The sequence below is a fragment of the Copadichromis virginalis genome, linkage group LG4 (assembly GCF_057382275.1).
Source record: "Copadichromis virginalis isolate Kocher_CV1m ecotype Utaka linkage group LG4, C_Virginalis_male_GT1.1, whole genome shotgun sequence".
Lineage (NCBI taxonomy): Eukaryota > Metazoa > Chordata > Actinopteri > Cichliformes > Cichlidae > Copadichromis > Copadichromis virginalis.
In genome coordinates this window covers 13,174,534-13,186,844 of record NC_140621.1, presented here as the reverse complement: position 1 = coordinate 13,186,844, position 12,311 = coordinate 13,174,534, and the positions used below count along the sequence as shown (strand labels likewise).

The 12,311-nt window shown below is 41.3% G+C and overlaps 1 protein-coding gene across 1 annotated transcript; it reads left to right on the top strand.

Moving 5' to 3' along the window:
- Positions 1-1,948: 1,948 nt before the first annotated feature.
- syngr3a (synaptogyrin 3a) lies at positions 1,949-11,312 on the top strand. Its single transcript, XM_085453658.1, has 4 exons — positions 1,949-2,171; positions 4,025-4,259; positions 6,156-6,301; positions 7,030-11,312. The coding sequence occupies exons 1-4, from the start codon at positions 2,070-2,072 to the stop codon at positions 7,243-7,245; spliced, it is 699 nt and encodes a 232-aa protein (XP_085309784.1). The 5' UTR covers positions 1,949-2,069; the 3' UTR covers positions 7,246-11,312.
- The last annotated feature ends 999 nt before the right edge of the window (positions 11,313-12,311 follow it).

Sequence of the window (12,311 nt, the reverse complement as noted above, 5' to 3'; positions counted from 1 at the left end):
TATACTATATTTTCATGTATTTTTGCATGTTTCAGTATATCACTGCACCTATTTCCCATTTTCCCAGCAAAATATAGAGAAATGAAGAGTCAAGACTTTTGTTAAAGTACTGTAAATTTTGGACCAGTAAAATTTCTAAATTTCTGTCATTTCATTTTTTACTATACACTATGCAGTGTTTTGTCTGCTGGTCTGACAAAGTAATCACTCAACAGAAATCACTAGACTGTGTAAACGTGTGACAGAAATGTGTCTGTTTTCCAGAGGGAATAAAACATGTCTAATCAAAATGATTGCATTTGTGAAAATTTAAGCACACTGACTCAAAAGACTACATAAAAGCTCTTATTTTGAAGAGTTCTTATATTTGTTTTACTGATCATATAATTTTTTCTCTATTTATGCCATATTCTCCTGCCATATCTTGTCTAGAATTATTTCCTTTATAACCCTAGTGTCATCACACATTCAGTTTATTTCCTCAAACATAGACTATTAAACTACAAAAAACATTAGTGACTTCTAGTGGTGTCAGCCATAAATGCACCTCATTGTATAAATCAACACATCTACTGCTTCAGTGGCCTTTCTCAGAACACTTTACATAAAACAATTCACTGAATATTAAAAATGGCACATTTGTTTTTCTCCAGGTGTAATAATATAATATTTTTTAGTATTCACAATGCACTGGTTGTACAGCCAAGTTGCATTTATTTAATTTATGTAGTATTTATTGAATCACAAACCACGTGTCCTCAGGCAGTGTACATAAATTTACCAGGAATGACTTGTAAACCTGTGCTGGGATTTTTAGTAAGGCTGATAATGTTGATTTTTATGGTTCAGTCATCATTGAGGATTCATGAATGAATAAATATCCCATGATGAGACACTTGTGACTATACTTTCTGTGGTATTTGGCATTCCTGTACCATCATAAGACTTTTCTTTATTTCATAATCGCAGAGTGTTTGTGACTGGGGCACGCACAGTCTCACCCACTGTATTGTTTATAGCCTGCTTAGCTGGATGCTAACTTATATGAAACTCCTGGAATAGTTGTAAACCTGTAGATTTAGATGGTGCTCAGGACAACAAAGACATATGCTCAGGGTTAGGAGATTTAAGCAAAGTTTACTAGTAATTCAAAACAGTAATTTTATAGAATAAAATCCAGTTCATCCACGTAAAATATCTGAGGTGCCAAAAGCTCCAAAAGCTCACTGATTGCATTACCAACAACCAACCTAACCTTAACCTTTTTAGCAGACGATAAGTGGTAATGTGTGCTTAACATTACAAAACATGCCAAATTTAAACCTCCTAAACAGAGAGCTTGAAACACTAAAATGGAAATCCCACAATGCATCTGTTAATTTAAAATTTACAAGAAAGGTTTTATACTTGATTTAATGTCGGACAGTCCTCCACAGGCTCCCAGAATGCATTGTTGTTTGTAGAAGTTTACTGTATTTTTAAAAATACAGCATAAAATAATAATAAAATCATGTAGTTCTTACAGTAATTTGTAATAGCGCTCTTTAATAACCTTATCCCAGATTGGGTTTCCTTTCTTTTAAACTTTTATTTGTTTACATAAAGTTTGGCCAAAGATTTGGGAAAAGTATGGCAACATAAGCTGTCCCACACGGGTATTGTGTACTCTGTTTTTGCCATTATTAATCCCACTAACCTACTGCAAAAGCCCTTTGAGGTCAAACATAAATGTGTATTTCATTAACCTGTTCTATTTTGAACCAACAACATTGGTCCAAGTGGCCTCCATCGTTTTATCCCCGCTCTCACGCTATCCTCCTATAATTGTATTCCATTATCCTGTTTTATTCCTGTGTAACAACATTAAAGTGAGCTCTGGCATAAATGGCCTATCCCGCTCGTCCGTAGCGTGGGCACGTTCTGGCTCCTGCACGTTCTCCACCGAGCGCCCGCGCGCCGTTTGGGAGCGCGCAGGACCCGTCCCTACAGCAGCGAGCACCAGCGCATCCATCCTGCCGTGGAGCCGGGAGCGTGGAGCCGCGAGGAGCGCACACACAGAGCGACAGAAGATGGACGGAGTGGGATCGTTCGGAGCGGGCCGGTCCGGGTCCACTATCGACCCGATTACCTTCGCCAAGCAGCCGCAGACCATCCTCAGAGTGCTGTCCTGGGTGAGAGCGGGTTTTCACGGTGCTGCCGTGTGTGTGTGTGCGGGGGGTGGGGGGTCCTCTCTGTTGTCGTTGCTGCGCGAAACCAGTGACGTGTTTTCCCTGTAAATACAGGCTCGAGAAATCCACTAAAAGCTGATAAGGATGCGGTGTAAATGGAGACATGAAATCAATGTTAATGCTGGGGGTGATTTACAGAAATGTGCTGTACAGGGTGTAACCAGGGCCTGGTGCTTATCTGACACCGTGACCAGTGATTTCACTACAGATGTGTGTGTTTGTGAGGTGTAAACGACCTCTCCTCACCTATTCTCTTTCCCTTTTTTTCCTTTTTTTTTTTACATGCCACCTGCCAGTGTTTAACAAACACTGAGCAGCAGACCGGGTTGTGCTGAAAATAAGAGAGGCACATCCATATTCACTCATCAGCATTCACGTTTCTGGGCAATTGTGCTACTTATTTACGGTCCCATTGACCTACCACTTCTTATTTATCATTTCACCTGTCGTTTACACTGTTAAGTCACGATTTTCAGCTCATGATTTTGCTGATTTACCCCTACACTGCCGTCGCCGTTCGTCATCCCACCTGTGATTGGTCCGCGATCGTCGTTACGCACGGAGGGCCACGAGAAGCTTCGTGCCCTGACGTTTCGTGTAGGCTAAACGCATCACCTCTGGGTGACACAGAGAAGGTCTTCCTCAGTGGTGCCAGGGCCTCAAAAGGAAGCCAGTGGATCGTATGCAATTAATGTCATCATCATCACGTGATTTTAAAGAATTTGACTGGATGCAGAGGTTGCCACGTCGAGTTAAGATACGCGCTGTGATGTACTTATGCAGAAAAAGCTGCCTCACTTTATAGCTGTGGCCACTCAAGATGGAGCCTTTTAAACTCTGCTTGATATACGTTAAGGTAGCCCTGTGCTTCCAGCCCCATGTGGTACTTCCCACCACTGCAGTGGCAGTTTACAGAAGACAGTATACCAGGAATCTATTTCAGGAGGAGGGGGAAATGAATTCTAGTCTGTAGTGGGAATCCACAGTAAACAGGCAATTAGGTTAATGCCCTTTCCTCTCGTTTGTTTAAAAAAAAAAAGCTATTCGTCAGTTAGAAATCTCACAGCAGGATTTTTTTAATTAAGGAAGAAGCGAATCAAAGTTTAGAGCAGGCAGGTAAAAGGAGAAGCCAACCCTTAAAAAGACATATTGTTTTTAAGCAGCTTTTATTTTTTTTATCACAACGATTCACTAAAAGCACCCGAGTGTGCGTCTACTCAGATTAAATCCACACATGTGATTAGTTTAAAATGTGGACCTGACATTATTCCTTTGTGTGTCCCCTCCACCTCTGTCATATGACCCACAAGCCCCCCCCCCCCAGTAGGAGTGCATTTTTTCTTTGTGAGTGTGTGTGTCAGTCACATGGCCCTACTCTGCCATGAGTGTTAGTCAGCTGATCAACAGAGGGAAGAAGAAAGGCTGAAAATGAACTTGAGAAATTTAAGTTGGAGTTTATGGTAGTAGGTTTACGTGCAGTTACACACACACTGCCTCGGGACTGTGTGATTCTTTAGGGGAAGCGAAGCATCCACCTCTTCCAGTCGGTCAGAGAGAAAGAGGGGAAATTAGGTTAATGCCTTTTGGTTTGAGTATGCTCAGAGAGATGCTTTTGAGTAGTGTAGCTTCCAGTGAGTCTGCAAGCAGTGTTTGTTTGCTGGATAGACAGAAAACTGAAACAGTATCGCTTTAAATGGTAATCTGTTTTTGTTGTTTTCTTTAATCTAGCTCTTCCTTCCTGTCGCTCACTTTGTTCTGACTCTGACTCCACCCTCTACTTTCCCTTCGAACAACAGATATTTTCCTTGGTGGTCTTCGCCTCCATCGTGAACGAGGGTTATGTCAACATGGGCAGCGAGCGACTCCACTGCATCTTCAATAAGAACACAGACGCGTGCAACTACGGCGTGTTCGTGGGCCTGGTTGGCCTGCTGGCATGCTCCTTCTTCTTCCTGCTTGACTACAAGTTCTCCTCCATCAGCTCTGTTAAAGACAGGAAGAAGGCTGTAATGCTTGAGATCGGCTTCTCAGGTGAGGATGTGACATGTGATGGGAGGTCTTGTTCGCAGACACAAGCAAACAGGGAAGGCACAGAGCATTTCTTCCAGGCTGTCCTGGTGTGTCTGAGTTATGGCAGCTACAGGAAGTGATTCGTTTTTAAAAGGTCTTGCTGTGAGAAAAAATGAAGAAATCAAACAAAATACATCATCACTAGTGCATAATGCCAAACCGCGTAATGGGACTGTGCACTGGATGTTTTTGGAAAATGTACTTTTAATCTAAATGGTTCGGCACTTTTGTGGTTAAAGTCCTATCTTTTAAATAGGACCTTTTGTGTTAAGTTGGGGTCGGCTTCATCCTCTGTGGCTCCTCTGCTTTGGGGTGTGCCACAGGGATCTATTCTTGGGCCGTTATTGTTTTCATTGTACCTCTTGCCTCTTGGCGCGATTTTCCGAAAGCATAAAGTGCCATTCCATCTATACGCAGATGACTGCCAGCTCTACTTACCTTTTAGTCATTCTGATAGTCTCCCAACTGGACCTCTGCTTGACTGCCTTACTGATGTCAAAGCATGGATGGCAAAAAACTTTTTAAATTTTAATGATCGGAAGACAGAAGCAATTTTATTTGGCCCAAATCGTTCTTCTCATACTCTGGATGTTGATCTTGCAGCTTTGACTTCCCAACTAAAGAGTTCGATCACAAATCTTGGAGTTAAAATTGATTCTGCACTCACCTTTGATGACCATGTAAACGGGGTGGTAAAATCAGCATTTTATCACCTCAGACGTTTATCAAAGGTTAAGCCCTTTCTTTCCAAGTGTGACTTGGAAAGTGTTATTCATGCCTTTATTACCTCACGTTTAGATTATTGTAATTCTCTTTTAATAGGGGTTGGGCAGGGCACTTTGTCACGCTTGCAATTAGTGCAAAATGCTGCGGCACGATTTTTAACTGGCAGAACAAAATTTGATCACATCACTCCGATTTTGGCCTCTTTACACTGGCTTCCAATTTAATTCAGGATCCGTTTTAAAGTCCTTTTATTGGCTTTTAAATCTCTAAATGGTCTGGCACCTGTTTATTTGTCTGACTTGTTGAAGCCCCACGTCCCCACTCGTTCCCTTCGGTCAGCTGAGCAGTTGCTGCTTTCGGTCCCAAAGTCACGGCTGAAACTTAGAGGAGACCGAGCGTTCTCTGTTGCTGTGCCGATGCTTTGGAATAACCTTCCTCTCCATATTAGACAGGCTACATCAGTGCCAGTTTTTAAGTCTTTATTAACCCTCGGAGGCTTTAAGTCAAAAAAGCTTTTTTTGACTTAAAGCCTCCGAGGGTTAAAAACCTATTTTTATTCCCTGGCTTTTAACTCTGTGGGTAACTGATTGGTGTTGATCATGTCCATAACTTTATGACCACAGCACACTGTTGAATCTGTGCCAGGTAGAGTTAGGGCAGTTCTGAAGAACAAATGGGGTCCAACATAGTACCAGCAAAGTGTACCTAAATAAGTTGGTTGATGAGTGGATAAAACCAATTATATACATGACTAGCATTGATTTCCTTGCTCAAATCAGATCTGCACTTTGACAAATCACAGGCTAACCACTGAATGCCTAAAGGGTCTGAAACTGAAGTGAGTGAACGAAGCCTGGAATCATGATTCAAAAGGCCGGAGTTCCCCAAAAATAACAAAAATGCTACAGATACCAGCTTGCTTCTTTATTTCAAATAACATTCAAAGGAATGAAACCTGTCACCTGAATTTAAGTTTTAAATAGTATTAAGGAGCATTTTATGTTTCTAAAAGGGAACAAAGAAGTGCTTCCAGTCCAAAAATTGGAGAAATCAACACCTACAGGTGCTCTTTCATCTATGTGGAACGCTAACGTTGAATAAACTATTAATTGCTCTGCTGGTTTCTGACAGGTTTCTGGACCTTTCTATACTTTGTAAGTTTCTGCTTCCTCGCCAATCAGTGGTCTCGGACCAGAGCTGAAGAGCTGCCACTCAACCAAGGAGCAGATGCCGCTCGGGCAGCAATCGCCTTCTCTTTCTTCTCCATAATCACCTGGGTAAGCCCCTCCAACCACCTAAAAGCAAAACCACCTTTAACCCCAAGAGCTGAGGCTGGAAATCTTTCTGAGTTGATTCCATGTCTAAAGTTAATTATGAAACTCCAGCAGCAACTGGCCTTATGAGGCATTGATGTACGTATTTATTGAGACTTTGGACTTTCAAAAAGTTTCTTTTTTTTTATTGTAATAGCTGTACTGATTTTCCTAAATGCTACCTCTGACATTGCCTTTATAAAATATAAATAAAAACTAATCAGAAGTTACAAAACTGTAATAACTGCCTGGCTCACAGTATACCAAAACCTGCTAAAGCACTTCTCGATTAGCGCATACTGCAGTGTAGCTAGTTTAAGTCTAACTATAGAAATGTTATTTGTTTTAAGGCTTTTCTTTTGGACTCTCTCTTGGCTTCTTCTTGAAGTTTTATTGGTTTCCATGATGGGCTGTTTTGTTAGCTGTAAACTCAGTTCACTATTTTCCCTTCTTCTTTCTGACATTTTGTTGGCACAGACAAGCTACCTAGCTTGTATAACTAGCTAGCCAGCTTACCTATAAATTAGCTGGCTTTATTTCTACTAAATTCTATAAAATAAATGATAAAATTCTTCTTTTTAAAACCTTTGTTGCTAAAGTGTAGTTATAATGTGCTTTTATGATTAGGAATACCTCACATTGAGTCTCAGACTCACTTTTCCCTCTCTGTGGCCCTTTTCCCGGTCCTCCAGGCTGGTCTAACAGTGCGTGCGGTCCAGAAGTATCTGCTCGGCACAGACATGACACTGTTCACCACCGAACACATGGACGGTGGCGCACCCACCCAGCCATACCCCTCCAACTCTCCGGGAGGCGGCGGCACCACCATCGAGACCACGGAGACCTACCAGAGCCCACCATTCACCGAAAACAACGCAGCACCCACATACCAGGTTCCCATTTACTAGAAAGGATAGACCTGGTGATGGTGGTGGAAGAAGAAGAAGACGACAGGGGAGAGGGATGCAGATAAGAGGAAACTGCTTTCTGTGATGTTACACGTGCAGTTGTTTATGTTGATCCGGGCTGAGTTTTCAGTAAGCGTTGAATTAGCGGCCTCTGATTCCTCATTTCTTCCTCTTGGTACCTTTTCCTTCCCGAACATTCCAGTTTTATCGTCACTTTTGTACGCCTCTCTGTGGAGCAAGGCCACAGCACAGGTACGAGAGCTGATAAATCAAAAAGAAAAACAAGTGGAGGAAATGCAGAGCAGGAGGCCACTTTTGCCGACTTCAAACGCATTTTGACAAAAAATAAGTATGAAAAAAAAGTGATCAACAAGTCAGTGACTCCACCACAACAAAGCAGTATTAGATCCCTAAAAATAGTGCAGGAGGCACTCGCATCCAGAGAGCACCCTTGTCTTATTCTTTTCATTTATTCCAAATCCCCTTTCATGCCAAACACTGCAGGGAATCGTTTTTCTTTTTCTTTTTTTTGGTTGTTGTTTTTCTTTTTCTTTTTTAGCTAGAGTCTGGTCTTTCCTCGTATGTTCCCTGCTGCAGTTAGAAACCATCATCTGCATTAAATCTGCATGTTTCCAAACTTAGAGATCAACTAAGTGCCATACTGTACTGTGTGTTTCAGACAGTGACTTAATTTAGTAGTTTTCCACATGCTGTAAAGAAAAGAAAAACAAAAAAAACACAACGGCAATGTTTTTGTGACCAAGTGCAATATTTCACATTCTTATGTAAGTAGGTAGATGCAGTACTGTGGGTAAACTAGTTTAGGTCAATTTCAGGTGCTGTCTCAAATCACATGCAATTCTTTGGATTGTGCTGATAAGTCTCGACGATCTGACCACCCTGGTGATGTTTTGCAGGAAATGGAAGTTGTATCAGATGATCAAAGCGCTCCAGAGAGAGAGAGAAAGAGGGAATTTCTCTTCCATGGAAGCTGAGCTATTATATATATAATTAGAAAAGTTCAAATTGTGCTATATCATCCTTTCAGACATGTTTTAGTCTCCCTTAATGAAATCTATCGCACATTTTAAAGCAAACGACACTCACGGTGCAAAATATAAATGGTACAGTGTCACCCTGACTGAGCCGGTGTGATTTTGGGGGTCAGCCTGATTACACTTCAAATTCAGTGTGGAAACCTTCATCCTTATTGAATCACCATTCAGTCTGGTATATTTCTGTGCCTGGCATGAATGGATTATTAAATGGACCTAATGGGCTCCTGCGCTGGAAGTGATTATTAATCCTGGAAAGTCAGTTACATGACTATTAAAAACACACACACACACACACACACACAAACTGATCAGGAGTTCGGGGGGAGGGTGGGGGCTTTTACAGCCTGTGCCCAGGGGGCCTTTGTCTCACAATCAATCCATGGTGCCAGGGAATGTATTCAGTGTGTTATTTGAGACAGCGCCCTGTGCTGACTGCTGTGTGTACAAAAATCAGGAGAGTGGGAGATATTCTGGGTAAATTATGTAGGTCCGTTTATGTTTACGTTTTAGAAGCTGCCAAACTGCCCTGTGTTCTTATTGCTGTCTTCTGATTACCACGTTACTACTACGTTACTACTATGTTGTTAATAGGATCTTCTGGAGGGGGGGGGCAAAAGAAAGAATATAGTTGGGGGGTGTTACAGATCGCTCGCTGGCTAATTCATTGATCCTGCAATCCCGCCACATTAAGGAGAGAGCGGCGGGTTGGGGTGTAATAATTAGTTGCCATGACGACAGGGTTGTGTGGATGTTGGTCACCAGGGGCCCTGATGTAGATAGTACCCATGCCAACCATGTCGGTGTGTAGCAGTGTCTGTGCTGTGCTTCGCGTGCACGCTCTCATCAGTGAATCTGTGGTGTCGTGTGGTGTGTGTGCGACCGTGCGAGTGTGTCCACGTGCACCATCGTCGTGCACGAGGGACGTGTAAGTCTGCACGCTTGTGTCCAAAGCCGTGAGTGTGTGCAGTCAGTTGGGTTCTGTGCTGCATCGAAGTTTGTTTTTTCTTTAACGTGCATTTATCAGAGAGGGGGAATCACGAGCGTGCTACGATATTTAATCATTTTGCCTCAGTAAAAACACTATTTAACCTCAGTGTCACTGATAAGGTATACATAATGCAAAGCAAATTAACTGGGCCAAATCTAAAAGAATTCTAGTTAAAGTGACACACATGACCAGTCGAAAGCCTTGCTTGCTGTTCTAATGGATCCAGTGTAAATGGTTATCTCTGCTGCGGCAGGACAACTGAAGCAATCATCATAATAAGGAAAGAAAATTGTTTGTTATATATCGAATGCTGTGTCACTCCGACTCTGATAGGATGTTTTAGAAAGACTGGCAGCATCGGTGAAGCTGACAGGATCATTTTATACGTTTGTAACCGCCAATGTATCCATACTTTAAATTTACTTTCTGATTCCTCAGTTGTAGTTTTGCACAAGTGTGTACACACATTAAAAAAAAAAAAAACAACTTAAAGTATTATTAAAAATCCAGATCCGGCCCTTGATTTCATGGACTGGAGCTACAGGAAGCCAACAGACTGAAAATGTTAACTACTGTAGATATGTAGTTATAGAAAAAAAACTCTTATTCTGCAATAATAGAATTTCTGTGTGTCCTCAGTTCCAGCACTCAAATGAATAACACTGATCTACCTGTGATCTTTAAAAAAAACCCAGTTTTACTCACCTCGCCGTCTGTCAGCGAGTGTTAAGTTAAGCATGTCTTTAAAACCGTGGGATAATCCAACAGTCCTGTCTTTCAGAGTTTTATTTTGGGACAGGGTGCAACGCCACTGGCTGCTGGACTACAGCTAGAATAGGGGACAGGAGGAGTACCGTTAAGTCTATTTGTAAGAGTTAAAGGACTACACTTTGTGTTTTAGCCCACCAGCTGCAAATTGTGCACAGATCCCCTACTTTTCACACGGGCTGGTCTTAGTTTATTTGAAAATGCTTTGAATATGTTCTCACAGACTCCAGCTTGGTTTACGTGTTGTTTGTTTGTTCAGATTTATCTGTTAAGGACGCTGGCTTACCATAAACCACAACCTGCTAATAAATAAAAACTTTGAAAAAATATTTAATCATAAATATAGGGGTTTTTTTATACTATTTTTGACACCATTTTTCTAGAGGAGACATTTGACATAGTTGAAAGCAGCTTTGTTGCTGGTGGAGTCTGCCATTGCCATTCTGAGAAATCGGATTTAAGCAGCTATGGATACAGTTTAAGTTCAGTTTATGGCATGAGTTTTGAAAATAGTCTGTCATTATGTGTTAGAAAGCACCGATGTAGTCCTTTAAGTCTTCAGTGTTGCCGGGATGGTAGTGAACAGATAACTGTGGTTGGGTGAGAGGTGCTGCTGGGGTGTTACTGGGTAGATTGGGTTGCTGTCAGGTCAGGTTGTATTGATGTTCTCAGTGCTTCAGTCTCTTCTTCAGTCACTGTGGTAGATAATAATAATAATAATACAAGCATTCTCTGTGTTTCGTGCTCTGGCCCATGTACACCACCGTGGTATTGGTTTGATTGTAAAATTCAGTATGTTATTGAAGTAAATGAAATTATTGTGTGATGCTGTTCAGGGTCTGATGTGTCCACTACTACAGAAAATTTAAAAAACAACAACAAATAAATAAATTTATGTCAATAATGCATATTTATAACTAGAAAGCACTCTCTGTTGGAAATACTTTGTCCGATCACTCTTAAAGGGGCTAAAATCAGTCGTTCATGCCATTAATCTGTTAGACCGAGGTCATAAAGAAGGCATGTCATATAGTATAATGCGTTGTATGGATACATCAACCAAGAATTCAAGTGAACATTGATTTTATGGCGTGTTACCCCTTAAACGTTTCTTCTGAGTTGCTTCTTCCTTTCCTGAAGGTGTTTGACCTCTTCAGTGTAAAAACGCGTGTACAGAGATGTGTATCACTGTCTATTACCTGAATGTCTCTGGACTGCAGTCTGACCATCACTCCAATAAAAAAGAAACCATGTTCTGGACTGGCTGTTTGTGTCCCTGGGTTTCGTGGGTGAGGACCTGTGACTTTGTGAATGGGTGAATGACTGAATGTAGTGTAAAGTGCTTTGGGCTCCTTAGGGACTAAGTAAAGTGCTATACAAATACAGGCCATTTACCATTTACTTTATTTTCCATATACACACTATTTCCCTGGGCTTTCCAAAGCTTTAGAGAATGGAAGCTGTGCCAACCCCTACACTTCTTCAATAAGAAAGCTCTAATTGTGCACCAGATAACTTAACTTTAGAGGGAAATCATTCACAGGTGGATACAAGTACCAAAACTGGTACAAAACCTGTTTTATTATTGCTTTTCTGATCCATTTTCAGTATAGTTAGACTTGCACTGCACTTGCTCTTTATGTGATCTTGGTGTCAAATCAAACATGAAGACGTTTTTTGTTTGTGCTTAAATAATGTGCCATCATGTGTGTGGGGTGTAGTAGTACATATATTAGATCTCCTTATGCTCCTCACTAGTTACCCAAAATACAGCAAGCTAAATGTTGGAACCACGATAGCACTACGATTCATAAAACTAAGGGTTAAAAGGTCATTCGTGAGCCTGCACAGCACTGTGTCAGCAGACCACTGGAGCAATATAATGAAAAATGGTTAAAAAAACAAACAAACTGCCATCAAGTCAAACATGGAGAACTTTGCAGTGTCAACAGAAACTGTGTTTTTGGCAGCAGGTCAAAAATAGAGCAGTCTACTCTGTGAAAACTAGTCTGCCACTTTAATACACAGACACCCTGCTGACAACAGTACAAGCATGACAAAGAGATGAGTAGATAATCCATTACCTTTCAATTTGTGTCAGTGCTTGATTTTACTTGAGTACGCAGACCGAGTGTGGGTGGAAACAACGATGCCTTCAGCTGAATTTGTTCATCATAACCAAATGTGTAGTCAGAAGTGGAGATCTCAATTGTTACCATCTTGTTTCTCCCATGTTTAAAAAGACAATTTGA

Excerpts from the sequence above, each read along its gene's own strand:
- syngr3a (XM_085453658.1), top strand. The coding sequence starts at position 2,070 with ATGGACGGAGTGGGATCGTTCGGAGCGGGCCGGTCCGGGTCCACTATC. Across the intron at positions 4,260-6,155 it reads GCTTGAGATCGGCTTCTCAG|GTTTCTGGACCTTTCTATAC; the intron begins GTGAGGATGTGA and ends GGTTTCTGACAG. Across the intron at positions 6,302-7,029 it reads TCTTCTCCATAATCACCTGG|GCTGGTCTAACAGTGCGTGC; the intron begins GTAAGCCCCTCC and ends CCGGTCCTCCAG.